Here is a 27,695-nt window from a genome sequence, read left to right on the forward strand (position 1 = left end):
GTGGCGTATGGGGGAGCAAATCATGGGTCTTCACGAAACAACAATGATCAAGTGATGCACTCTGGCTTGATGAAACTTGAAGCGTTGTCATCAAGATCAAGCGGGATGCGCAAGGAAAATCTATGGCCTTGCTAGATTTTCCTTTTACCGGTCTCAAGGTGGTTGTTGGGAGACCAGGTTACAGGATAGATAGCCGCACTATCAAGAGAGGCTTTCGGTTGGGTAACTTGATCACATCGTCTTAGGGAGATCAATCATTTGCATACTTTGCATATCCCTATTTCTTCTTGGTGTTTCTCTGTGTGAGCTTCTTAAGCTTGTTTCTAGCTTTACAATAAGCTAAAGTTCTTCGAAAACGGAATCCATATGCATCTTCTATTGCATTTTCAAGTTTGGAGGTTTTACCGGTGTATCTTTTATAGATAGGTCAAAACATTCATCTTGTGGTTTTTTCTCTGTGGGTGGACAATGATGTTTCTATACATAAAGTTGTAGGGCTTATTGTTCTGATTCCAACAAGCCCAAGATCATCAAAATCGAAGTCCGAACGCAAAAGTTATCACTCTTTTTGTAAACATATGTTCCTGTTGGTGAGGCTCCTGGTCGACTGGCCGCCCCACCGGCCCACCCGACACCACGCCCGGCAGTGCCAGCTGCCTCACACCGGTGCACACCGGACGCAATCCAGGGGCACTCAGTGCCCGCCTGGTGTCTTGCCCAGTTTTTGCCGGGCTGGCCCGGTGCCACGCCCGGCGTGACCGGCCCACCCACCAGGCGGCCCGGTGCCACGCCCGGTGTGCCGGCCCTCCCACCAGGCTGCCCGAAAACTCTCAGATTTGCCCCCAAACGGTCATATTTCTTTTGGCTATAAAAGGGGCTTCTTCCCCAACGGTTTCCTAGTCTTCTAGAGCACGTTTTTTACCACCATTGTTGAACCTCTTGAGCTTGCTTCCTCTCCCTTCCCTCCTATGATTCTTGCATATTCTTGGGGGATTTGAAAGAGGAGATCTAGATCTACAACATCCTCCAATCCATTCCTCATCTAAGTGAGGGGAACTCCTGGGATCTAGATCTTGGAGTCATTTGTTGATTTCATCCATTGTTCTTCCTCTCTAATTCCATCCTAGCATTTGTTGCTTTGGTGGGATTTGAGTGTGAAGGATTTGAACACATTTGGTGTTCTTGCTTTGCATCATTGCATAGTGTTGAGCTCTCCACCACGATTAGTTCGAGTGAGAGACCGTGAGCTTGCTACTCTTGGAGGGTGACCTCCTAGTTAGCTTGGTTGGTGTCCCGGTGACCTCTTCGTGGAAGGTTGTGAAGGGGCCCGAGCTTCTCCTTCGTGGAGCTTGTGAATTGGTTGTGGAGCTTGCCATCTCCGAAGTGGAGAAAAAGCTAGCCATAAGGAAAAGGGCTATTCTTTCGTGGGATAGGCTCAGAGAAGAAGTGAGCCTTCGTGGCGTTGGGAAATCCTTCGTGGGATCCCCACATCTCCAAACGTGACGTACCTTCTTGCAAAGGAAGGGAAAACGGGAATACATCTTCGTCTCCACGTGCGTCGGTTATTTCTATACCCGAGTTTACTTTCCTTGTGATAGCCATCGAGGTTGAAGTATATATTATATCTTGCTATCATTTGTTGTTCATATATATATCGTGTGCCTATCTTGCTTAGCTCTAGTTGTTGTTGTTACACTTAGTTGAGCCTAGCATATTTAGGTTTTGTGCTTGTAAAATAAATGTTAGTTTAATTCTGTATCCTTACAAGCTAAATCTGTAAGAGTTTTTAAAACGCCTGTTCACCCCTCCCCCCCCCCCCCTCTAGGCGATATCTCATCCTTTCAAGTTCCTACGGCGAGCAACGAAGCTGGAGGCCATAGTTTTTGGCTTTCGGATGCTGGTATATCTGGGAGGCGAGGAACGATGCAAGGAATAACCAACATATACCTGATCCGTAGCAAACCAGTTTGAAGATCATGGCGTATGTGGATATGATTGTGCGGCACAGCTATAAGATCAAACCAGGTAACATGTGTGAGTCCAGCAAGGTTCAGAAATGGTGACCACCGCCTCCTGGGGAGATGTCGATGCAGCTTTATTCCCTGAGCAGCGCCTGTCTGCCGCCGAAGCAGTCTTCCGAGACAATCATGGGCATTGCATTCTTGCTGTCATTGAGCCTCTCCCAGGTTTTCCCACTCCTGAGATGGCGGAGGCAATGACAATACAGTGGGCGGTGCAAATTGCAAGTGATCGGGGTTTCGACAAAGTGATCTTCGAGTCTGATTGCCTCTCCCTTGTCAAGCATTCTCTCTCTGCTGAACGTGATCGGTCGATGGTAGGAGTGGTTATCTCGGATATCAAGCAGATGATGGCGGGTTTTGCATCAACATCTATCAGACATGTTAAGCGTTCTTGTAACGAGGCGGCACATATTTTGGCTAGGTCGTGTGATTTATCTAGTCAAGGTTTTATTTCCTTTTCTGCTCCAGTGTCAATTCTGAAGACTCTTTGTATTGATGTTTTGTGATCAATAAAGTACCGTTTTTCTGTCAAAAAAAAATGTTAGTGTGGTGTGCCTCTAGAGTGTAACCGGGAAACTATTCATTGTACGTATAATCTATTTCTTGCCTGGCATTGTGTTGTCTTCCAGAGTGATCCCTCTCGTGGGCCGTCGGATCTGCATCTTGCGACACAAAAGAAAAGGCAGAAACGGACAAATCGTCGGCAGCAAAATCTCTCTTCCTCTCCCTTTTCTCCTCGCACCTGCCCGTTGGGGTTCATCCCATTCCCCTCTTCCTGCTCGCTCCTCGCGACCTCCGAAATCGGCGATTCGATCTCGTCGGCGGCGAGCTCCCCGACGGAAATCCGTGGCGGAGTACATCTGGGCAGTTCGAGTAGTGCTGGACCTGCCTGGTCGGCGCGGAGAAGCAGATCAAGCCGTTCGTGGCGCGGACGCGGCCGTGCTTGGAGGGTTCCTTCGGCGGCGGGGCGCGGTCGTGCTTGGAGTGTCCCTTCGGCGGTGCGGGCGCGGCCGTGCTTGGAGGTTCGCTTCGGCGGCGCCGTGTTGCAAATCCGACAAGTCTAGGTGGGTGAGGCCGTCGTCCGAGTGATTTCCGCCGCTGCTCTGGGAGTCGACGCTGTCGCGGCCGTCATCGTAGCAGTCCTCGAAGCAGAGCATCCGCATTTCCGTTGTTGGTTAGTCCTTCGTTCCTACCTTTTTCGATAAAGGGCGATTTCATTACTTAAAAGGTTTAAGTATTACACCCGGCCTCTGCATAGCTAAGATGCACACAGCCGCAACACAAAAAGCAGACAATTCCATGTTTGACCAAACGAAAAGAAGAACGCAGGACGCAGCCTGGAATACTAAGGTATCGGTGGAGCAATCCTGAGACTATGCCGCCACCCATGTAGGGAAATAAAATCCTTCGCCGTGTCCTCCAACCGTGTACACACCTCCGTAAAGAGGTCGCGGTCCTCCATACGCTGCAGCAACGACCATGAACGGAGCAAACTGGTGCACCGGTAGACAACCTGCAAAAGATTAACATTTGTGTTATTAAAAACCTTGTCATTTCTACATAGCCACAGCGACCAAATAACAGCAATCGCTCCCACCCTAATAAGTGTTTTGTACCTATGGTCCACCCCATTAAGCCAATTACCAAAGATATTGGGAACGCTACGTGGTGGATATAAGGTAGAACTCATTTGGATGATTGACCATATAGACTTTGCAAACCGGCACTGGAAGAATAAGTGTTTGATTGTCTCATCTTGATGACAAAAAACACACGATTTACTTCCTTGCCAGTTGCGTTTAGCAAGGTTGTCTTTAGTAAGAATGACCCCCCGACGAAGATACCAAGCAAAGACCTTAGTCTTCAGAGGTATCTTCATCTTCCAAATTAGCTTATTATTAGATACCGGCTCGACGGGTTGGATCAAGGCCGTATACATGGATTCAACTGAGAATATTCCATTCTCATTTAGATTCCATCTAAAAACATCTGGCCCATTTGTCAGCTGGATAGCTTCCAAACGCTGCAATAGGGTATTCCATGATGCTAGCCTTTGTCCATTAAGATTTCTTCTGAACGTCATATTAGGTGGAGAAGACTCCATTACCTTGGATAAGGTATCACCTTTATGACGCACAATATTATATAAGGCTGGATATTGTTGTCGGAGAGGGTAATCTCCAAGCCATTTATCCTCCCAAAATCTTATTTGTGTCCCATCATTGATCAAGAAAGATCCAAATGGGAAGAAGTATCTCTTCGTCGCCATCAGGCCAGCCCAAAAGTGTGAATCCCCGGGTTTCCATGAGACCTGGGATATAGCCTTTGAACCAACATACTTTCTCTTCAAAATGGTTTGCCACACCCCTTCTTCAGTGAGTAGTTTAGCCAGCCACTTCCCAAGCAGGGCCCTGTTCTTAACCTGAAGGTCATGAACACCGAGCCCTCCTTGATCTTTCGGCCGACAAACAACTCCCCACTTAGTAAGCCGGTATTTCTTTTTTTCGCTATCCCCTTGCCAAAAAAATCTTGATCGCAAATAATCTAAGCGACGCAAGACACCTTTTGGGATTTGGAAGAATGATATCATATACAGTACCATATTGGTTAATACTGAATTAATGAGTACCAATCTTCCACCTAGGGATAGCAATTTACCTTTCCAACTACTTAACCGTTTTTGCAATCTTTCCTCGACATGTTTCCATTCTGCCAACGTAAGTCTCCGGAAATGAATCGGGATACCTAAGTATGAGATAGGAAACTGGCCCAACCCGCAGCCAAATAGTTCGGCATAAAGGTTTGCATCGTCTTGGGCCTCACCGAAACAAAACAATTCACTTTTATGGAAATTAATCTTCAATCCCGATAGTTGCTCGAAAGCTGATAAGATCAGCTTCATATTTCTTGCTTTATCGAGGTCATGTTCCATAAAGAGAATCGTATCATCGGCATATTGAAGGATAGACAATCCACCATCCACGAGATGGGGAACCACTCCTTCAATTTGCCCATCTGCTTTAGCACGCTCTATCATGATCGCAAGCATATCCACCACAATATTAAACAGAATAGGGGATAGCGGATCACCTTGCCTTAAACCTTTTTTTGTTTGAAAATATCTACCAACGTCATCATTGACTTTAATGGCGACACTTCCTCCAAAAACAAAGTTATGAATTAGAGCTCGCCACTCCTCAGAAAAACCTTTCATTCTGAGGGTTTGCTGAAGGAAAGACCACTTAACTTTATCATAGGCCTTTTCGAAGTCGATCTTTAGGATAACACCACTCATCTTTTTACGATGTAACTCATGAACTGTTTCATGCAAGGTAACAACCCCATCGAGGATATATCTTCCTTGCATGAACGCCGTTTGAGTAGGGCGAACCACGTGGTCGGCTACAGAATTAAGCCTAATAGTAGCTGCTTTTGTAAAAATCTTGAAACAAACATTAAGAAGGCAAATCGGCCTATATTGTTGAATCCTTTCAGCCTCATTAACCTTAGGCAATAAAATGATCTCTCCGAAATTTATACGGAAGAGCTCTAGTTGGCCCACATGAAGCACCGCAAAAAGATCCATCATGTCCTTTTTGATTATGTCCCAGAATGTCTGATAAAACTCTGCTGGGAAACCATCCGGACCTGGCGCTTTGTTGTGCTCCATTTGGAAAATTGCTTTCTTTACTTCCTCCTCCGAATATGGGGCGGTAAGAAAAGCATTTTCCTCGGCAGAAACTTGAGGTATGTCATCTATCCGGTTCTCATCCATTGACAGATTACATTCCTCAGGTTCACCAAACAGGCCTTTGTAATAATTTGTAATATAAGATTTGAGCCGCTCGTGACCTTCGATAGTGCCCTCTTCTTGTACTAAAGAATGAATAAGTTTCTTCCCCGTGTCTCGCCATTGGCTACACTATGGAAGTATCTTGTATTCGAATCTCCCTCCAGAAGAAATTGAGCTTTCGATCGTTGATACCACTTGAGTTCCTCCTCACGGAGAATCCCAGCTAACTTTGCATTTGATTGACTTTTCAGTTCAATTTCATGTGTAGTTAGTGGTCTCACCTCCGCTAGAGCCTCAATATCATCTATAATTGAAGACAATTGGAGCTTCTCATTTTTTAGCTGCCCAGTCATGTGTCTTGCCCATCCTCCAAGGTATCTATGCGTAGCGCGTAATTTGTTATTCCACCTTTGAATAGGGTCAAGGCCAGCAACCGGTTTCTCCCATACTGTCCTCACCAGATCGACAAATCCTTCCCTGTTGAGCCATCCAAGTTCAAATTTGAACGGACGTTTGCTCAAAGGCCTATGATTGCCAGTGGTGATTAGAATGGGAGCATGATCCGATAAAGACTCAATACGAGGTAAAGCGCGTACAGAAACCATAGGGTATTTCAATTCCCATTCAGAATCCATTAGTACGCGATCCAACTTCTCATATGTAGTAGGCGAAAGGGAATTTGCCCAAGTGAATTGCCTGCCACACATTGTAACCTCTCTCAAGTCCAGACTATCGATGACAGCATTGAACATGAAAGACCAATGCATGCTCATGTTTAGTTTCGTTTTGGCGTTTTGGTCGATGCGATGTTCGATTTTGGTCATGGAGGTGCCATGTTTTGCTTGTCTAAAACGGCTGTGCTCAAACTCCAATTAGCCACAGAGAAGGATGATCTAGTTGTGTGCAGTAATGAGGTTCTCGTCTAGTATATAAGATCACATAGTGTAGTCATGGTTCTCGTCTATTTCTCTGTTGATTGAGCATGTTTATTTTGCAGTCATGGTGTAGATTGAGCATGTTTAATTGCAGGAAGTACGATTTTGGTAGTCTATACATCCTTGGCATATGGTCTGTAGTATTTTATATGCTCATAGGATGTATTTTTTCTTTTTCACTTCGTGTTATATAAACCATAATCAATTACTAGTCTAAGGATGTATAAATGAACAATTTATACATCTTAGAAGCCTGAATTTAGTTTGAATGACCCATGTGGGATGTATTTTCTAAAATTACCTGTAGTTATAATTATTTTTTACATACATTGGATTTATATGCATGTATCGTGCGATGTACAAATTGTGTAATGAGTTCATTTTCTCAGATTGTGTGTATCCATAGGATGCATAATTTTTTTGTTAAATCATAGCCTACTTCTGCGTCTATTTTTAAACTACACAATCTGCAGATTTGTAGATTTGTAGAATAAGCTCCATACAATTGCCACCATGGCTTCTCACATTTTAGAGTCGAGCAGGCCAGCGCTGTTGCTTGCTCATATTTCTGCCTAGGCAAGTGGTGCTTGCCTTCTTTCTGGTTAAGTTCAGTTTAATTCATTGAATAGAGAAGTTCAGAGTAGGCAATGGCAACAACTGCCGCTTTCCGTCCACTCGCAGACGCGGGGGCGGAGGAATATGACCCCATGTTTTTTGCTATCCAGGATGAATATTTTCACTCACAAATAACTTGCGAACTGTACAATGCTGTAACCATGGTCACATTAGAGGAATCTCTGTTGATTGTATATGTTTTTTACTTAATACATCCTGGATGGTTTTTTGTATGCATTTAATACATTTTTGATACGTACATAGTACAAATCCAGGATGACTTAAATTTCTGTATTAATGTACTTTTTCTACGAAAATTACATATTGGCTTTACGCAAACTTAGTCTAACCAACATTCCTTCTTGTTCTGCCTTTCCTTTTTTTACAGGAGTGTTCATTTTGTTTTTAGAAGTAATTTCTGACAAAGGAAACCACTGGTCGATATAATGGTATGGACGTATCTACACTTTTTTATTCGTTAATTATCTGTGTTTCTATTAAGCTTATTTTTTCAACTTCTCGCTTCTTCCTTGTTTCTGTGTTTTAGAAGCCTGCACACACACCGAAAAATGTTGTTAAGGTGGGACACTTAAAATTTAGCAACATGAAGAAAAAACTGAAGTTAAAAGATAAGGTAGATGAAGAAGTTCTGAACCAGGAGTCGGATGATGTTCCAATAAAACAGGATGTTCCAGATGAAGAAGAACATGATGAAGTAGCAACTGAAAATGTTGATGAAGCTCAGCCAGATGTGTTGCCACGTAAAATTAAAAACCAGGTACATGTAATTTTTGCACATGCCTAATATAATAATTGTTTTTCAACTATTTATTTCACACTTGATTTTAACTTTCTTTTTTCTCTAATCTAATGTAGAGCAATCTTTTCAATCGCTCGTCACCCATGAAGCTTGTCAGGGTTTGTAAGAATATGACTCCAGAGCAGAGGAGTTTGTTAACAGATGCAAATTTCGGAGCCATGATCCAGATGAAGTGCTCCAAGCTTATCCCAGAGTTGTGCCGGTTCTTGATGGGATGCTTTGACCCAGAGAAATGTCAATTTGACTTTGGTGACAGGGGCGTGATACCAGTAACAGTAGAATCAGTTGTCAAGGTTTTGGGTCTTCCTATGGGCAGCTCTCCCGTCCCGTACCATGTAGATGCTAACGCCACAAGCTTGGTGCTTAATATGCTTGGGATAACAGATGGTGTGCAACCCAATGTCACAACCTTGGAGATGGAGTTAGGAAAAGAGCACCCTGCGGATGATGCTTATCTCCGGAAATTTGTCATATATATGATTAGCTCTGTATTTGCACCAACAACCTGCATTAAAGTCAGTCCCAAGTGTTATCCTTCAGTGTCAAATATAGAAGCCATCAGTACCTTGAATTGGGCAAGATTCATAATTGACATCCTAATTGAGACGGCTAATGCAAAGGACAAGAAGAATTGGTTTAAGGCCTGCATGCCATATATCATGGTGAGAATTCATGAAAGTGCATCATAATTCATTTTCCTTTGATGACAAGGGGCGTAACAAATATGTGTGTTTTTTTTTTGGCAGATCCTCTATGTTGATTCTTTACAAACAGAGGAAGTTGATCTTCCAGATGATGTGACTCGATGCATAGTCTGGACCAACCAGCTTATATCACTTGTATCTGGTTTGGACAAGACCAGCAACGGATCATTCGGTGCATTAATTCAATGACTCATATATATGCATATTACATTTGTTTCTCAGACTTTCTTCTTTATGTTCCTTTTTTAGTTACATAGCATGCTTATATTTTTTCTACATGTGCAGCTCAAGCCTTGTTTCAGGAAAAAAATATTTCTATTCAATCCTGAACCTGAACAAGTGGATATGTTCATCAGGCGGCATCTGCCAGGAAGTCACACCAATGAGGTATGCTTATCTTTTCTTTTTATCCCACATCCGTTTTTTGATTTTTGTAATTACTGTGTTTGCTTCTTTTGTCATCTACTATTTTTTTTTTTTGATTAAGCACCTGTCTTTTTCAAATGAATTTATCAGGATTTGGCAAAGTACAGGCCAGCAGTGATGAACATGTGTTCTGTTCTTGAAGATGGTCTGGCATGTTTTATTCAAACTCTTGGAGAAAATGTACCCTCTACTAAACCTGCTCAACAGTCAACAACAGATTGTCAGCATGTACCAAAGGAAAAACCAAAAAGGAGGAAGTATGTTCGTTCTACAAACATCAAGCAATCTGAAGGAGGAAAAAAGGAAGAAGTACAAGATGAGCCAGTTCCATTGGATACAGTACATGAAGATACAGTTCCATTGGATACAGATTTCTCAGAGACAATACCAAATGCCAATGAAGATCAATCAAGAAAGCGGAAACTTGTGGGGAATGAGCAAGATGATCAACCGGATGCTGTAAACCAGGATCAAGTTAAAGAGAAGGTTTGTTCTGAAGATAAACAAGTTGTCAACCATATAGCACAAAGTCCACTTGAAGAAATGGTAGGAAAAAAGGAGGATGTAGCTATTGAGACAGATGTACATGCTGGCAGTATAGGGAGTGCATCTAACTTCCGGGATGTAACTCCTGATGCTCTGAAGCAGCTCCAGAGCTATGGTTCTGGTTCCAATTCCTCTGGGAGTAGTTTCATTCCGCACAAGGGAGCCGAAGCAGATTGTGCACCTAGCAAACCAATACAGCAGTTCCAAGATAAAGGTCATGAGGGGAGCATCAGTTGCACTGTACCAAAAACAAACTCATCTGTGAAAGGGAAGAAGAGTGTTACATTTGTGCTGCAGGCAGAACATAATGCACCGGCTCAAGTTCCAGAATCCAATGCACCGACTGTTGTCCCTGCCAAAGAAGCTGTACAATGCAATCCTGTTTCTTCTTTGAAGCCATCTGAGAGCAAAGAATGTACTCCAAAGCTGAAAAGAAAGCGGAACAGTATTGCAATGCAAGTTGCTGATAGCCCTAGGAGAATGACAAGGTTTGCTACAGCTGAAGCTAGGGAAAAATCGAGGAATGCGGAGATGCCTTTGAATCCAACCATTGATGTGCAAGATAGCATGAACAAGAAATTGGAGCTGCAGTTCGAACTCTCTGAGAATCGACCAGAAACATCAAATCAAAGGAATCAACGAGCGCTACTGGAGTACTACCCCTCCTTTGATCTAGGCTTCGATGAACATAACACACAGGAAACTTCAGCTGTAGTTTCCAAGGAAACTGAAATACCAGTCAGTAACAATGATGAGTATGTAGTCATCTCTAGTAATGAAGAGAGTGGGGACTCTTTAGATAAAATTTACGCCAATGTTGAGATGCCAATCAGGACTCCTATCATTGGGAAGCAGCGTGCCCCCGAGGACGATCATGGGATATCTGTCGGCCAAAACAGTTCCACCCCCATACCTGAAGCTCATAAAAAAAGGATTGTCAAGCCAGCCCAAACTCAGAAGTCACCATTTGTAGCAGGAAGCAAGAAGGAGACTGCAACAAAATTTGCTACTGAGGTTTACAACAGGCTTTGTTCCTATGGCGGCGAAACTACAGATGAGTTGAACAAACAAAGGATCATTGATGATGGTAAATTCTTCGTCTACGTCAAAGACCTAGCAGATTCCATTAGGCCAGGAGCTTGGCTAAGCAATTCAACTTGCGAATTGGCAATACGTGTTCTAGCTCCTGAGATGGAAAAGCAGAAGAAATTTGTGATGCCATTGATGATGGCAGTGAGTTTCTAACTAGAATCATTTTGCTATTTTCTACATCCATTCTAGATTTACATATAATCACCTATGTACTTATGTTTTCTCATGGTGGCTTCATGCAGACGAAGCTTAGGAATGTTATGTGCATTCACGACAGAGTAGCAACCAAAGCGTTCAAGATGACTCCTGAAAAAAGACTTGATCACAAAGAGCAGGTTAATTTTGTAATTTCCTTTCTGTTTATATCTTTTTAATTTTGGTTTCTGCACATGTATTTTTATTCAACTTTTTTGTAATGTTTTCATATAATGCTACAGGTACTGTTCCCGGTTTTGCAAGACCTCACCCCAGATATTGATCTGTTCAATGGGCATTACTATCTGATCGTGCTAAACCTAAAGGCCGAGAGGTTCGAAGTGATGGATTCACTAAGATCTAAAGGGAACCGGGGACTGATAAAAGATTACAGGTCCATAATTGGGTCAATTAAGTACTTGTGGGCTGAAAACTACTCGGACTCTAACATAAACATTGAGAAGTGGCCAACAGAGCACATTGTCACCCCAATGCAAAAAACATCGTAAGTCAAAATTCGTTTCCATGATGTATTTTTCATTACTGCCTTCTTCTTTTTCATTTGTGAATTTAATTTTATAAATCCTAAAAATCATTTTTGTCATGCAAGGTATGATTGTGGGTTCTTCATGCTCAAGTTCATCGAGCTCTGGAATGGTAGAAAACTGATCAATTCAATCAACCCAATGGAGATACCAATAATTAGGAAGCTACTCACACTCAAGTGGCTTCAGTGGGTCGATAACAAGATCTCCTGGCAAGAAATGTTGTTCTGAAAAGATCATAATCATCAGGACAGGTAGTTTTTTCATTAATGGTTCACAAGATTACATAAATAAAGTCTACATTTTATTTCCTCGTCTACTACTGTTTGTTTTTGCTTTTCTAGTACTGCTTGTTTTGCTTTTCTAGTTTTTCTGCATAATATCGCCGCCATTAATAATTGCGAAATCAATTTTGATAGTAAAAGTTAAATGTAATAAATTCCTACAAAATACTTCTCATATTCAATACATCCTTAATTTGACAACCATAAAGCAGATAGATATCATACAACCCATATTATGTGTGTCCACACAAATAATACATCCTACTGTGCCTCTCGCTTCACATGTATGTAACAATTGATACGAAGATCATTTAACGTACGAAACTACCTTGTAGTAAGCACATTGTTGGACCTAAAACTAAATTCATACATAAGGACTTTTCAAAAGGACTTGTACATGCTATTGATTCGTTACCTTCACAAACTCATAGTACATGCATTTTTATACCAAAACATTGATTTAACCATCACGATCAGAAAGTTACAAAATCTCTTGACCATATCACTGCCTCAAAGTCTAACAAACCAAACATAACACACCATCAACGAAACAACCTGCACTGATATTACATTTAAACTCCTTCCTAATGACCCTAATCTAGAACTAAACCATATCGCGGAAGAAATCGAACTCTTTCTGTTCTGGAGCAGGAGTGATCTTTGATGGGCATGCTGCTGTAGAGTGTTGTGCGGAACCACAACCTCTGCATTTCTGCGGTTTTGAAGCCTTCAAATGCAGCCCTGAATTTTTCCTCTTCTCTTCAGGACGGCCTTTAGTTGTAGTAAGTATAGGGTCCCTCACATGCTCGTACTGGGTACTGCTACCTTGACCACCATCACCACCAATTTCAGTCTCGGGTGTCACTCCATCATTTTTGCTTGCTTGTTTTTTATCTTTCCTCTTGGCTGCAGCACTAATCTTCATTGCGGCTAATTCTTTACCCAACTCACGCATGTACTTTTCAGCTAAAGCTGTAGCTTTCTCTGATTCAGCTACAATTTTTGCATAATCAGTCCAGTTGTTGCATAATGTGCCATATCTTAGTAGTTTCCTTTCTTTGTTGGACAACTTCCTGTCAGTTGGCATAGGAGGCAATTCCACTTTTTCTGGTATAATATCATCCGGGGGTACTGTCCACCTAGGCAAAATGTAGTGCGCTGGAATCTCATTCACAGCACCTAACTGCGCCATTACCCTCAATGCATGGCAGCACAATAATCCATCCCTGTTTATTTTAGAACACTCGCAAATGTAGATGCCTTCCTCTGAATTAGCTTCCACTCTGTAGGTCCTTTTGCCATACCCAAAAACAGAACCAGCAACTGGAACTACATCAAAAATCTGCCCAGCCACATGGTTTGCATTGTAGGATGTAACTTTCCGAAGCTCAGCCCGGAAACGCAAGTATATAGGCATTGTGTAAACTTGGAAAGCATGCTCTTCCAGAGGCCACTCTCCCCAAAATCTGAAGATTTTGTCTTCCTCCTTGAATTCATTTGAATCTTCTGCCACATCAATTTTCTCCTGCAGCTTCATGTATTGTTCAAAGAAATGGGAGAGGCTGTTGTGTGGAGTGACATATCTTTTTAGCACCGCATTAAAACCCTCGCTGCGTGTTGTAGTTTGTAGGAATGGAAAAAATCTGTCCTTAAAGTATGCAGGGACAAAAGAAGCTCTCATGTCATAAAGATCCTGCAAGTGTTTGTTGTCTGCAACATTGTGCTTCAAAATCATCTCTGCCCACCTAGTTTCAAACTCCTCAACTGTCATGCTGTAGTCAATGGTAGCATTAAACTCCAGCCTTAGGGGTTCATTTTTAGCCATGTCATTACCCAACACACCTTGGGCATTCTGCATAATGTGCCATCGACAATTCCGGTGACAACAATCAGGAAATACACTCAAGATGGCACTTCTCATTGATGCATCCTGATCAGTGATAATATTGATTGGTTGGACTCCATCCATAGCTTCAAGAAAAGCCTCAAATAGCCAAACATAATCTTCTATCTGCTCGTTGCGTAGGAAACCACATCCTAGTTGAATAGATTGACCATATCTATTTATGCCAATGAATGGTGCAAATGGCATGCTATAGCAGTTTGTCATGTAAGTTGCGTCAAACGACAAGAAATCATTGTATTTCTTGTATGCTGCTCGAGCTGGCCCATCAACCCAGAATATCCTTCTAACCCTGTCATCATGGTCAAGATCGATTTTCTTGAAGAAGTCTGGATCATGTACCTTTACTTTCTCAAAGTGTGCCAGTAGCAACGACATGTCATTGTTCTTCCGTGCTGCAGTATCAATGGAGGCCATGTAGTTACTGACATCTTTTCGTTCATAAGGTACATTTGCAAGCTTCCCATACAGTTTTGCCATTATGGACATCACCCGACCAGCAGAAAGATTAACCTTGTGCAGTAGCTTCACAAATTTCCTTTCTTCCTTAGGAATTCCTTTATGTGACCTTAAGAACCTTTTCAGCGAAAACTTTTTAAGACATGCATGATTGTGTTCCTCAATGAACATTGTAACGCGCCATTTGTCGCCCCTTCTCTTTACTCGAAGACGTGCTTTACAGTCAGTCTTCTTAGTAATGGTACGGTTACGCTGTCGAACTGGTGGAACTTCCTGCTTGTTAATGTCAATGTTTTTCCCACTCTTGTTGCATACAAAGAGGTATTTGTCTGTTTGTTTGTCAACAGTAGATTTCCTTGAGGTACTTGACTTGATTGAGAATCCAACATGCTTAGCATATTTGTTGTAGCACATTTTTGCTTCTTCCCAACTTGCAAACAACATATCTGGGTACGGCTTCTCTACTGGAGTAAGACTTGGTGTAGACTGGACTTCATCCTCTTCACCAGAATCATCAGTTGACATTGTATTCCCTGTTTCAGCATCTACAGACTCTACAGATGCCCCTGCATCCATTCCAGAATTGCCTGTTGGTTGCTCCCCTTGCCCTGTAGTTTCCTGTTGATGTTGGACTTCTTCCTTCCTAACTTGCTCTGTATTATCTTGTGCATTACCCTGATCATATCCCTCATGTTGTACTGGCTTGTTTAGGTCAATTCCAGGAAACCAAAATTCCATCCTACCACCTGCTAAAAATTGAAGCATGTTACACAAGTATTTTTGTTTTACACATACTTTTGTTTTAATGCCATGCTTCCATGTTCTGCACATAATGTTACACCATGACTATGTATTTAAATGACATGCTTAATATTTTTAGTCCATGCAAATGAACAAATCAGACAGATTCTAATGTTGGTTCTTATGTTCAATTTTTTTCAGATTCAAGGGCACAGCAGTTCCAGTTTCAGTGGCACAAGCTCATGTTGTTTACAGCTTTTGGTAACACAAATGTGCATCCTCTTCTACATTCCAGGTTCTTATGCAGATTTAGATGACCAAGGTGGAAAGTCTACTGGTGGCATGTATTTCCCTTTTGGTTTACTGCTAAAGTCTACTGGTGGCATTGTAGTTATGATGCTAAAGTCTGTTCCTGGGATTTTGTTGCAATCATGTGTTCTCCTGGATAAATCTCTATGTTTTTCTATCCTCTAGTACTATTAAACCTGTTCACTTTTGGTTTACTGCTAAAAGATCAAGATTGTACATCCCCAGATTCAAAGTTCCAGCTTTTTTCTCATGTTTTTGGATTTCCTACATGCATGGCAGATGATTTCCTCTACTACTTCATGGAATTCTTCAGTTTTTACATGCATGACAGATGATTTCATACAGTTGGTACCAAATCGTCAGGCAACACCATGATCTGGTGTTGTAAAACTGGAGTTTTTCTACATGGAAAAACTAGATCTGGGGTTGGAAGAGAAAGAATGGTTGCCTGTAACTTACCTTTTTCTGAGTTGATTTTCCACAGTACTGTGGAGGTAGATCTTGATGTCCTTCCCCTTCTGCTTCTTTTCCTGTTGATTTTTGCTGCCTGTAACTTTTGGTCAACGAACTGGGCAATCCATGAAGTTTCTGGTTCCAATGGAGGAAGGTGGAAGAAAAGGGATCGGAGGAAGAAGAGGTAGCAGGTAGGGTTTGTTTTCTGGGATCCAGTTTTGGTCCTAGCTGTAATTCTGGTGGTCAAAAAGTGTGCAACGGCGTGGTCCCTAGCCACCCAGATCGGGACAAATCTTGGCCCGGCGTGGTCCCTGCACTAGTTTCCTTTTTTGGTGCCTGTCGCTTTCAACTGGTGGGCCCATTCCATTTTAGGAAAGAAAACGAATCAGACAGGGGGGGCACCGGGTAAGACTAAATGGTAACCGGGCACTCTGTAGCCACGTCCTTCATTGTAACATTATGTCTGGGTGACTAATAAAGCACACACATTCTTTAAAGAAAAGGCAAACTGTTTAATTTAAGGGCAAACTCGGTCGACGATGAACATGCACATAGCCAAATTCAAACAAAACTCATAAAACATAGTATGATCACAATGTAGCCGGTCTCGAAAATATATTTAGAAGCCTCTTTTTTGTGATATATATTTGCTGGAATTAGCGTTTTGCGTGTGTAACAACATCAGTTTGTACCCGTCCTAGGGGCACCGGACGTTCCTGCCTGGCCCGCCGTAGTAAAAATAGCTGCCCCACTCGCCGCCCTGGCCGCCGGCGATGTCGTAGCACCCTGGGTGATCGGCGAGGAGCCGGAGCCCCGCCGCCGGTATAAGGTTATTGTCCCAGTCCACCACCTGCACGTTGCGGAAGTAGGCGGCGCGGCCGTACCCTTCCCCGGGGAACCTCCCGCTGCCCATCTGCGTGGGCGTGTGCGACCCAGACGGCCGCGTGTTCACCGCCTCGCCGCCGAACTGCACCATGTCGGCACCTCCCCGGCCGCGGGAGCCCAGGTGGGTGAAGAGGGACGACGGCCAGTACCCGACCAGCGCGCCCGACGGGCCCAGCTGCAGCCACCAGTGGCCCTGCTTCGGGTCCTTCCAGATGAGGAGCGTGATGTCGAACTGGTGGCCGCCGTAGGCCGACACCGGCGAGATGGCGGCGCCGATCGCCACGCGGCTGTTGGTCTGCACGAAGCCCGCGCAGTGCAGGTTGTAGCACCCCGTCTCCTGGTACGCGTCGTTCTGCAACCACATTGCGCAACAGAATTGAGTCTATGTTCTTTATGTTTTCCTTATAAATTTCATGGACGAACACTCAAAGACAAAGGAACTTGTTCTTAAATTTCATATGGTGAAGTGAACTTACGGTCCAGTAGGTGAAGAACCTTGGGCTGTTGTCCCCGTATAGCTCAGGGCTTACCTGATGATAATTGACAGACAGAGATCACGAATTCAGATATTTTTTGTTTTTAAAGGCATGGTAAATAAAATGTACTCATATCAGAAGCATCTCTCGTAGAAAAAGACTTTATTTTGAGTAAAAACTAAATTATACACTCCTATGAGAAACTATAAGATAAAGTTTTCAGGCAGTACAAGTATTTTCAGAAACACAGTGTCGCAAGGGTGATGGAACAGAGCATGTTGGGTTGGGTTGTGTACCTGCCATCCGGCTTCAATGGTGTTGAGGTCGTTGCCGAAGGAACCGGAGATGACCCAGATCTGGGACAGGCTGAACTCAGCCGGCGAGGACACCTGCGCCGGCCACACGTTCAGGCTCGCCTTGGCGCCGTAGAACTGACCGCCGGTCACGTACCCCACCGCGTGCTGCATACCAGGAAAAATTACAGTGACCATTTACCTAGTGCTGCACTTGTACAGTGAGCGAAGGTGTTTGCCATATCCTTTTGTCTGCGTCCGTGTGCCGAATCCCAGTGACAAATGGAGCCCTAGCTACTGATTCTAGCAAGTTCTTGTAAGACAAGAGGAAGTGCAATTCAGAGAATTGCTGTGTCTAAAAAGTATAGAAGTTTGAGCAGACTGCATCTTTGTGCTAAGTACCTTATACATGCATTGCACAAAACAATGCAGGTAACACTCTACACAGTTGTGGGTTTTCTCTCAGTTTTCTAAGATGGTGTAGCTGGTGAAAATTAGTGCAGATTACAACTCTTTACTGAAATGCAGCAAAGTTTTACTACTAAACAATGTTCAGTTCAGTGTACTGCAACTTTTTGTTTAGTAAAGTAATGCATTTGTTTCAGACAAGGGAGAACTAGCCAAACCTTAAAACGAGAAACAAAGTGGTCATGGGAAGCAGGTGTTAACATAAGTTCGCGTCACCGTGTGATACCAAACAGAGTCTGAATCGAGGGGTCATCGTTCTGGGCAGTGACTGACCTCATGGCCGTTGCTGGTGGAGTCCCTCCGCACAGCGGCGCTCTGGGTCTGGGGCTTCATCCCGAACCTCCCAACGGAGCTGGCCCTAAGCAGATCGCCCTCCGTCGTCCGCCTCACCGGTATCGTCCCTTCCGGACACCACTCGCCCGAGCTCCTCCACGTCTGCGGCAAGGCCTCGTCGTCGGCACCCACCAGTTCAGCATCGCCATTCCCTGGCCGCGCGGCGGGCTCGTCCTGCGGCCGTGCACGAGACATTGGTTTGATCTCCTCATCAGCGCGAGAACAAGATGCACACTCGCCAAGACATTGCAGTGTCATTCAGTCAGTGAGTCAGAATACCACGTACCGCCGGTTTCTGCCCTCTCAGCTTGGGATGGTCGAACGCGGGTTGCAGGTGAGAAGGCACGCAGTCTATGACGTCGCCGTCAGGACTCTGCAAAATGATCCGCCGAGGACGAAACAACAGCAGCAGCAAGATCAATTGTCTGGCAGAAATGTTGCAGTGTGAGGAAGGAGGAATGTGTTAAACATACCTGAATCGTCTTGACGGAGGCTTCCCTGACCCTGGCAAGCTGGGCCTTCATCTGCTGGAACCTAAGCTGCTCCTCACCGGAGCGGAGCAGCACCTGCGCCGTCGTGCTGCCATTGCCACCTCCGCCGGTCGCGGAGGCCGAGGAGGAGAGGAGAATGGGGATGAGGAGGAAAGAGACGAGGGTGGCAATGATTGGGCAAGGTTTCTTCTGCCAGCAGCAGCAAGACGCCATCGATATCAGCCGCCTGAGTTTCGTAGCCGCCTAGGATTTGAAGGAGAAGAAGCTTTAATGCTCTTCTGAGGGGTCGTCAGTATGTGCACACATCGGCGTGGTTGTCTTCTTCCTGCTCTCCTGCTTCCTATAAATACACCGATAGCTAGATCGATCAACAAATAGATACCTGGGAGTATGGCACTAACGGACTAGCAGTGACAGTATCATCGATCAAGATGGCATTTGGCTCTCAGTCTGAAAGTGTGGTGGCTGGCCGATCACACCAACCTGCAGGCCTTTTTTCCCGTACCAAGGACCAGCATAATTGTCTCGAAATGAGAGCGCCCATCGTAGCCACGCTTCCATCATTCTCGTCTCGAGCTATATGGCTACATTGTCCCCTCTCCTAATCCACAAGGCTGCCTGCCTTTGGTCTTTCTTTTACATCTTAGTGGAGGCCAGTCGTCACGCATGCAGGATATAGCTTTCTATCTCTAGCCGGGCTGAGGTGCAGCTAACTTTTTCTTGGGGATGCAAGCCAAGGTTGGTGCTCTCCATGTGCCAAAGGGTTTAGGCAAAACTGCACAGGGTCAGTAGCATCTTCCAGCGTTTGCAGCGATGCATTCCTTGGCTATGCAGCTGCAGCATCCTGGTTACTCTGAGTTTTTTTTTTTAATTTGGTCACTCTGAGTTTAGTGCATAGTTTTAAATAGCCGGCTATAGCCTAGTTATAACCTTTCGAAAAGGTGCCGCTAAGTGCATTAACCCGTTAAAGAGTGGTGCGCTATAATCCCGTTATAGCCTTTCTCGTAGCCCATAACTTATAGCTTATAGCCCGCTATTTAAAACTTTTGTTAGCATCATGGAGCCAATGCAGTGTTGTCCTAAGGTAAGGTTGCTGCCATTCAGGAGCGACCATTTTTATTAATTAAGAAGAAAGAGAATTGCTCAGGGCTAAAACCAAATTGGTTCTTAACAGGGTCACAAAGTTTACTTACCCTGTCGAAATTCCAACTTTCCATTGCAAGATGGTAAGTGCGCCACCGTGCAAGAATTGGTAAGGTGTCAAACCAAATTAACATGTTGGCCGTGCCAGTAACACTATCACCCACTTTTCAATATTTCTTTCTTTTCATCATCGAAAGCAAGACAACAGTTAACCGGGGCACATACACGTAAACTCGCTTCTTACTTGACAAGCTACACCCATTGTCGGGTTTGTAGGTGTTTAGGTGGTAGCTTCGGATTTTGTGTTGTATGCTTTTGACAAGTTTTTTGTTGAATAAAGTCTAACTAAAGTTTATGTGCATCTCTTCAATGCACAGGTCCCACCCTCCAATTTTTTCAAAAGCTGCAAAACCCTGGTGTATGTATGTAAAACAACATGCATTAGTACCCTGATCGATCTAATGGAGGACTCATAAGACACATAATGTCATGGGCTTGATTGGACTTGAGCTGCAAGGAAAAAGACACCATGGAAAGTGAAGTAGGACCATCGCAAGCACGGTCATTCTCCAGCCTGCACCACCACTAGATCTTGCCATTTGCGCAGTGCATCCTGCTCTTTTGGCCGCTCTACGCACCCACCTAGAGGTACAGGGCCACGGGGGGGACACTAGTCACACTGCTCCTGCTGCATTGTTGGTGAATTCAGAGCGATAGCGCATGTAGCGCAGCTGCCTTTTAGAAAGAAAGAGTGGTGTGGGGGAAAGGATAAAGATATCTCAGTGGGAGCAATTGCTGTGCTAATGCTATGGTGGGGTGCATTCTAGCAACAAGATCTTGTACAAGATCACCACTTCACCTGTTCTGAAATGTCCTGTCCATTATTCCCCTCAGAGCAAGTATTAGGGTGAACTAATCGGTGGTCTGCAATTCAATACGGCACAAGACGCATCACAAGGAGGCCTTAAGTTAGAAACCTGGCCGCTATATTATCAATAATATGCACGGCCTGCTTCGATCAAACATCTAAGTCGTAGAGGAGCATATATACGAGGGGAGTGTTGAAATATATTGTCCACTTCTTTTTTTCTCGTCTCAAGCTTTTGATAAGTGAATAATAACTCGCTAAAAGGGAGTGTATTCATGGTATGTTAATAACGCAAGGATTTTTCTGTACACAATGAACTATTGCGGGAAAAGGGCAATGCCCCGAATTAGGGAAATTTATGTGTTTGAAACACGGCCGACAATGGTGGTGTTTTTCATTGATTATTTTTATTGACTGACAGCACACTCCAATGTCTGGCTAGGGTGTTACCTACATGCCATTTTGTACCTTACCTACCAGTTTATATATTCCTTTACTCTTAGTAGCTTAGGCTTTGGCTCCAATAAAAAGGAAAGCAATAGCTTAGGCAGGCGGCAGGCCTATCAATTCTTCAAATGATACCTTCTTTCCTTTCCCTATTTAGGCTTGAGAATAGAAAAAACATAAGATTAGAATGTCTTCTTGCCTTGTTGATCCCATGAGAATCAACACCACATGAATTGCAGAGAAGAGGTCTTTAAGTGATGGAGTACACAGAAAAATGCATGAATTTTGAGATTAATGGTTACTTGATTAGAGGGAGAAGAGGCAAACAGTGAAGACAGTGAGGTTAAGCCTCATGTTTGATTTCCTCCATAATCTGTAGAAAAAAAATCATATCCTACAATATTCCTTCAGTGTCATCCTAAGATACAAATTGTTTGAGTAGGGAATTTTCTTAGACAGTAAGATTATTGTTTTCCTCCAAATTCCTTTGTGCCAAATAGGCTGTTGTCAAGTGCAGGTTTGCGTAGTTCAAACTTTATTTTTCCTTGTGTTCTCATTTCGTGTTGTGAGTGCCTAACTATTGTGTCGCCAAAAATAGATATTTTGTCTAACCTTATTTGATTGATTTCAGTTGATTCTAGGATCTTTAACCAGTTTCTCTTGGTTTTTTCATTTAATATGAAAACAAAACACAATAATGTTCGGACTGTAATGATTTACCTGAGTAGTCAAAATTGATTGTTGGATCCTGAGTTTCTTCGCGAACTTTCCTCTAGTTCAAAAGTTGGAATCATTGAAGGACCTACAGATGATACCTGCAATTTTACTGTAGAAAACTGGGACAGATCCTCCAGCTTCTTTCACTTCTGTGTCAGAAAATACTACTTGGAAAGAAGAAAAATGTTCTTCTCCACTTTATGCATGACAGAACAAGAAAGAGCTGCCAACTTTAAAGGCATGCTTGCAAAACTCGGAACAAATTTCTCAAAAAAAAAAACTCAGAACAAAGGCTTGCAAAAATGCCTTTCCAACGAAAAAAAGGCTTGCAGAATGAACAGGAACAGACACAAACCCCAGCCACACACCATCATCTCACTCAGGGTCTCAATTTTAATTTACCTGCTTCCTACTTCGCAAGCAAATTGCACCAGTTTTTAGCACTGCAAATGTAAAATGGATGGTAGTATTAGCACGATGGTTCAGTTTTGTCTTACCGTGAAGCTATAGACTAACAGACGTACTAGGCAGTGTGGATCACAACGACAGTTAAAATGCAGAGCTTGAAAGAGGCACAACTGCACAAGGCCAGCAAGCAAACTAACGTGCATTCCCCTTTCTCTTTTTCCCCATCTTTAGTACCACAAAATTCATTATATAAATACTGCAATAGATCCACCCAGAAAAGGAGAATTGGAAGGAAGACATGCTAGGCAGTCAAGTGTAGGACTAGTAATCTAACATGAGAGGCAAAATAACAAACAGATGAAGCTGCTGGAGCAACACATGGACAAATATGATTCAGACATGGGACAAAAAATCATTTAGCTGCAAGGGTCATGATCAGGTCGAAAGCAGCATACATCATGTTTATGATGGTGCCATGCCGGAGTGTAAGAGCATCTCCACTCGTCTCCCCGACGAGGCCCCCGAACGACGTTTTTTCCATCCTGACGGCGTAATTCGGCCCAGTCGCGCCTCCGGTTCCTCGTTTTCGTCCAGATTTGGGCCTAAATTCATCCGGCGATCCCACGCCACCCCCGGCCCCCCGGGGAGCGCTCGGGGAGTCCGGACGAAACGAAAGCGCGCGTGGCCCCAACTTGTCGGCGACAATGGCCTGGGTTTGTACGGCAATACCCTCGTCTTCCCGATCTACGGCAATACCCTCGTCTTCCCGATCTACGGCAATACCCTCGTCGAACGAAAGCTTTGAACTCTCAAGTGGTGCAACATAGATAGATTATATATATTTCGAATATAATTCGAATGAACATAAAAATTACATATAAAAACTTTAAAACAAACTTAAACTACTTCTTCTTCCTACATGGCCCCGCCTCATCGTCGGGGCGGCGACGCTTCTGGCTCGTCACCTCCTCGTCGGAGGAAGTTGGGTCCTCCTCCTCGTCAGTGTCCTCAGCCTCTTCGTCGTCCTCCTCCTGCTGCTCCTCCTCCTCTTCCTCGGCCTCTTCCTCGGCCTGCTCCTTGGCCTCTTCGTCCTCCTCCTCGTCGTCATCCCATGCGTCCTCCTCCTCGTCGTCATCCCATTCGTCCTCGCTGGCCGGCGGGGGGGAATCGTCGCTGCTGGACGATGCAGCTTTATCCCACCAATGGCGCCATCCAGGCGGCTTCCCCTCGCTGTCGGTGTCCGATGGCCAAGAGAGATCGCTCATGGTTGACGGAGGATGGTGAGGAGAGAACAGATGAATGGCGTCGGCCGTCGTAAACCGTATATGTAGGTCTCTCGACGAAGAGAGCGGCGGTTGCTCTTCCGCGGAGTTCGTGCTCCATTACGGCGGTTCTCGCATCGAGGCCACTTCGGCCGTTCCCGACGAGTCGTTTGGGCTCTCCAGACCACTTTGCGACGGTTCAATGCGTCGAGGGCACTCCGACGATTGCCCTTCCCGGTGACTGCGCCGTCGCTATGCACGCGGTGGGTGCGCGACCATGGGCTCGCGGCTGGGAAAATGGGCCTCCCCAGGCCACAAAATACATCCATCCGGCGATAAATAACGCCGGATTTCGGGGGAGCCCCAACGGCTGGGGATGCTCTAACATGTCATTACGTCAGATGCCATGTGAACACCTCAACTGACCATGTTAGATTGCTGAATAGCAATTGGCACAGTGAGGATTGCAGCTCTTGCCATTGACATGCATGTTATCTCAATAGTGTGTACTTTAACTTGGAAAGTTTACTAGTACAACTACAATCATAACTGCACAAGACCTCTGATGAACTGGGACTATTGAAATCCAAAGAAGTAGATAGGTCCCCTGTGTTCTGATGAAACAGAATTCTGACCATCTAGATCATTGGCAAATATGATATGGATTGATGTGGACAATTCAGTTCAATATGTTTGAGGCGCATAAAGATGTGCATTATTTCACGGATAAATTCAGTCAAGGACACACGCACACAAAATGCTACTACTGCACAAAAGAACAATTAGAAGAAATGTGCTCTTTAGCTCTTCTTACTCATCCATGAGTAAATCATATAGTTTTTTATATATGCCATCACCACGTCAAAGGTAGTTAACTATATATATTAACAGTAGAGGACTACTGGATGAAATCTCAATAGCTGAACTGCACGATTACCTATTGAATCAGTGGAACATTACTGGATCAGTCTTCTTTGCTTTAGAGTACTAAAGTGGATCAATCGACTACCATATATGAAGATACTCGATTTTGCAGAGAACAGGCAGTAAGATAGAATTTTGCTGTCATCACATAAGCTAATAAACAACATAAGAAATTATTGAGCTGTGAACCACATTCATGGCTACATGAAAACAGTAGTTCAGAAGACAACAAACATGGAAGCAAAACATTATGCGCAAAAAAAAGTTAAATATAAAGATAGATTTAGTGATCGGTTCTCGGGACAGTAGAACTCTACTACTCTAGATAGCTGATAATTCACATCAACCAGTGTCACATCCGGCGTCAATAACAATAAGTAATAGTACAAAAGGCAACCGTAGAATCTTAATATAGTTGCGAAGACATACTTTTACAGCACTGAAAAAATAGACTAGATGACACTCCAGGAGCCAGCTTGTATCTGTTAGTGCCTAACTCTGTTTGCATAAAGAGTAGCCTGTAAATGTAGCACCTGAGATCAATCTTGGCAAAAATGGATACAACACTAAACTGAGGGTAAACATTCTAACCATTTTCTGGGCTTAAATCATGATATAACAGATTTGCAACACAGCAGCATTCAAATCTGTTACCTTGCTGGCTTGGCTGGGCATTGTAAGCCCTTGATTGGTGCAAACCAGAGGAGGCTTATAGTCTTTACCAGCCATAGTATTTAGAGGAAATAGTAGGCACTATAAAGAAATTGTACTACTGCATTTTCAGTTTTGATCAGCTGTGCGTAGAACTCCACGCATCAGCCATTAGGTCATTCTAAAATACAGGAGAAATATGAAGGAACAAACTAATACAAGCTAGTAAATCATGAATTACTTTCACGACAGTTAATTTCTTCAAAACAAGATACTGCAGAAAGAGCAATGATTTTCAAGTTACAAAAAATAGATTGAGCAACCAACAACTAGATCCGAACTGCATCCCCGGCAGTGATCAAGATATTGTGGCCATCAACAACTCTAAAATTATTCCCCACAAAAAGGTAGTACACTCTTGTCATTCTGCAGAATGGCCTGATATAGCACTCACTGGTAATTCAATGCATCTGTAGAATGGACTGATCTCACCCAAGTTCTTAACCATGCCATGCTTTTTTCTCCACTAAAGGATGGCATGGACATACCAAGATTCATGACTCTAATGATTAGCATCACCAAGTGTTAGCTACGACTAAACCATCATGCAACATACATACTATACCAGGCTACCAAAGTTTAGTTAGCCAAGAATAATGAAACAAAGCATACCACACCGATAAATATTTTTCAAACTTAACGCCATATTCTTGGTTCATGCAAATCTGAACCTGGTGGGCACTTGTCCTCTGCAAGCATCAGCATAGTCTTGAGCAAGGTGTGGCGCAGCATCCTTGTGAGGGTATATGTACTTCTTCACAAATACCTTCTCAGACCGCACGGCCGCAGAAAAGTAATCGCGGCCGCTCTGTATCAACCCATTTTCCTTGAGAAACTTGAGAACGTAGTACCGGGGCCTGAGCCGGCCCTCCAGACTAAGACCGAGCATTACCGGACGATGAGCAATGTATGCCGGTTCCAAACCCACCTCAGAGATAAGAAACTCAGATTTGCTCTGCAGTATGTCCCTAGACCTCGCCAGCACCAGTGGAGCCTTACAAACAGCAAAGCCCACCTCAGCATCTGACCACCTGAACATCTTCTTCAAGTACTTGACTCTGACGGCGATCTTCTCCTCGCTGAGGAATGAGACAGCCTGCAGTGCTTCCTTGAACATCCCAGAGCTGGGGGGCACACCTAGAGATTCAGCACGTGCCGCCATCGCTCGGACGCGCTCCGGTTTGGTGCCGAGTATCCACGACAGCGAGGCAAGATCGCAAACACCTAGCCCGCACTCCTCCTGCAGGAACGCAACATTGGGCTTCACCACCTTCTCAAGGTCGGACGAGAGAAGGTTTAAGCCGCACACCCGGAGGAAGCTTTGGAAGGAGCCAAATATGGGCAGGTAGTAGTGCGTCTTGGAGACGATGGATCTGCAACGGAAGCAGACGGGGGCAAGCGAGGCAAGGCGTGTGATCTCGGAAGGCGATAGACCGAGACCGGTGAGCCCGGCGAGGATAGGGGCCGGGGTTCTCTCCACGCCGGTGCAGAGGAACTTGGGGTCCTTGGCGACGAGGGCGGTGACGTCGGTGCTGGAGAGACCGAGGCCGGCGAGGAAGGAGAGGACGGCGTCGGGATTGGTGGGCGACTTGACGTGGGAGAGCTTCCTGGCGGCCTCCAGTGCCTGGGCTCGGCTGAGGCCGCAGGTGGCGACGAGGTACTCCTCCGCCGCGAAACCAGGGTTTGGGGAAACGGCCGGCGCCGCCGCGGAGATGAGGCGGTGGTGAGGGAATGGGATTGGAAAGGCGGCAGAAGACGAGAGAAGACGGGCAAGGATAGACCTTCGGACGCGGAGCATGGCGGCGCCGGCGGAGATGAGAAGCGGGGACGGTCGCCGCCGGCTGTCTGTGCAAAGGTAGTGAAGACTGGTGGTCTGGTCGAACAACTCGTGTGAGGGCATCTCCAATCCTGGACGACATTCAAATTGTCCACGAGGGTCCGTTTGCTCGTGCGTCTGTTTGCGTCAGGTGGTTCTAGCGGGCCGACGTATTTTCGGTGGGCCTCTTCATGAACCAAGTTGTGGTGTCGTCGTCGACGCTGCTCAAGTCGGCTAGCATGATACTTGTGTCCTGTGCACGGGTCTTGGCCTCGCCGTCCATCCTCCTGGCCTTGGCGTCACGCAATTTGGCATCGGCGTCTGCCGTTTTGGCCTCGACGTCCATCTTTTGGATCTCAATGACCTCCTTCGTGAGGTTGAGGTAGATGGCAGCTGCGGCCTCTTTTTCCGGAAGCTTCTTCTCGTCCCTAGCAGCCATGGCGGGATGATTGTCGGCCATCATCTTCTCTAGGCTCTGGGTGAACGCAATGGCCTGTGCCTCCCGGGTTAGATCGGCCTTGGTAGCCTTATGGCCTCGGGGACGAGGTGGAAGGGCATGACGGCCATTATCGTCGTCTTCGTCGTCGAGGTTAACTGCTGTCACATTCTTCA

General features: G+C 44.6%; 4 protein-coding genes across 4 annotated transcripts; 1 reads left to right on the plus strand and 3 right to left on the minus strand.

Moving 5' to 3' along the window:
- The first annotated feature begins 2,056 nt into the window (after positions 1-2,056).
- On the plus strand, positions 2,057-2,527 carry LOC139832227 (uncharacterized). The gene has a single exon (XM_071821873.1). The coding sequence runs from the start codon at positions 2,057-2,059 to the stop codon at positions 2,525-2,527; it is 471 nt and encodes a 156-aa protein (XP_071677974.1).
- A 10,053-nt stretch (positions 2,528-12,580) lies between these two features.
- Positions 12,581-15,076, minus strand: LOC127331332 (protein FAR1-RELATED SEQUENCE 5-like). The gene has a single exon (XM_051357452.1). It carries the CDS (start codon positions 15,074-15,076, stop codon positions 12,581-12,583), a length of 2,496 nt encoding a protein of 831 aa, XP_051213412.1.
- A 1,322-nt stretch (positions 15,077-16,398) lies between these two features.
- LOC127293095 (protein neprosin) lies at positions 16,399-19,379 on the minus strand. Its single transcript, XM_051322653.2, has 6 exons — positions 18,770-19,379; positions 18,583-18,669; positions 18,237-18,470; positions 17,499-17,663; positions 17,203-17,256; positions 16,399-17,078 (listed from the first exon to the last, which is right to left on the minus strand). The coding sequence occupies exons 1-6, from the start codon at positions 18,998-19,000 to the stop codon at positions 16,539-16,541; spliced, it is 1,311 nt and encodes a 436-aa protein (XP_051178613.1). The 5' UTR covers positions 19,001-19,379; the 3' UTR covers positions 16,399-16,538.
- A 6,252-nt stretch (positions 19,380-25,631) lies between these two features.
- Positions 25,632-27,157, minus strand: LOC127293106 (uncharacterized). Its single transcript, XM_051322664.1, has one exon. It carries the CDS (start codon positions 27,063-27,065, stop codon positions 25,923-25,925), a length of 1,143 nt encoding a protein of 380 aa, XP_051178624.1. The 5' UTR covers positions 27,066-27,157; the 3' UTR covers positions 25,632-25,922.
- Between the last annotated feature and the right edge of the window lie 538 nt (positions 27,158-27,695).

Source organism: Lolium perenne, chromosome 1, assembly GCF_019359855.2.
Source record: "Lolium perenne isolate Kyuss_39 chromosome 1, Kyuss_2.0, whole genome shotgun sequence".
NCBI lineage: Eukaryota > Viridiplantae > Streptophyta > Magnoliopsida > Poales > Poaceae > Lolium > Lolium perenne.

Coding starts and splice junctions, on each gene's coding strand:
- LOC139832227 (XM_071821873.1), top strand. CDS start 2,057: ATGGTGACCACCGCCTCCTGGGGAGATGTCGATGCAGCTTTATTCCCT.
- LOC127331332 (XM_051357452.1), bottom strand. CDS start 15,076: ATGGAATTTTGGTTTCCTGGAATTGACCTAAACAAGCCAGTACAACAT.
- LOC127293095 (XM_051322653.2), bottom strand. CDS start 19,000: ATGGCGTCTTGCTGCTGCTGGCAGAAGAAACCTTGCCCAATCATTGCC. Junction 18,670..18,769: donor CCTCCGTCAAGACGATTCAG/GTATGTTTAACA, acceptor ATCATTTTGCAG/AGTCCTGACGGCGACGTCAT. Junction 17,257..17,498: donor CCATTGAAGCCGGATGGCAG/GTACACAACCCA, acceptor AATTATCATCAG/GTAAGCCCTGAGCTATACGG.
- LOC127293106 (XM_051322664.1), bottom strand. CDS start 27,065: ATGCTCCGCGTCCGAAGGTCTATCCTTGCCCGTCTTCTCTCGTCTTCT.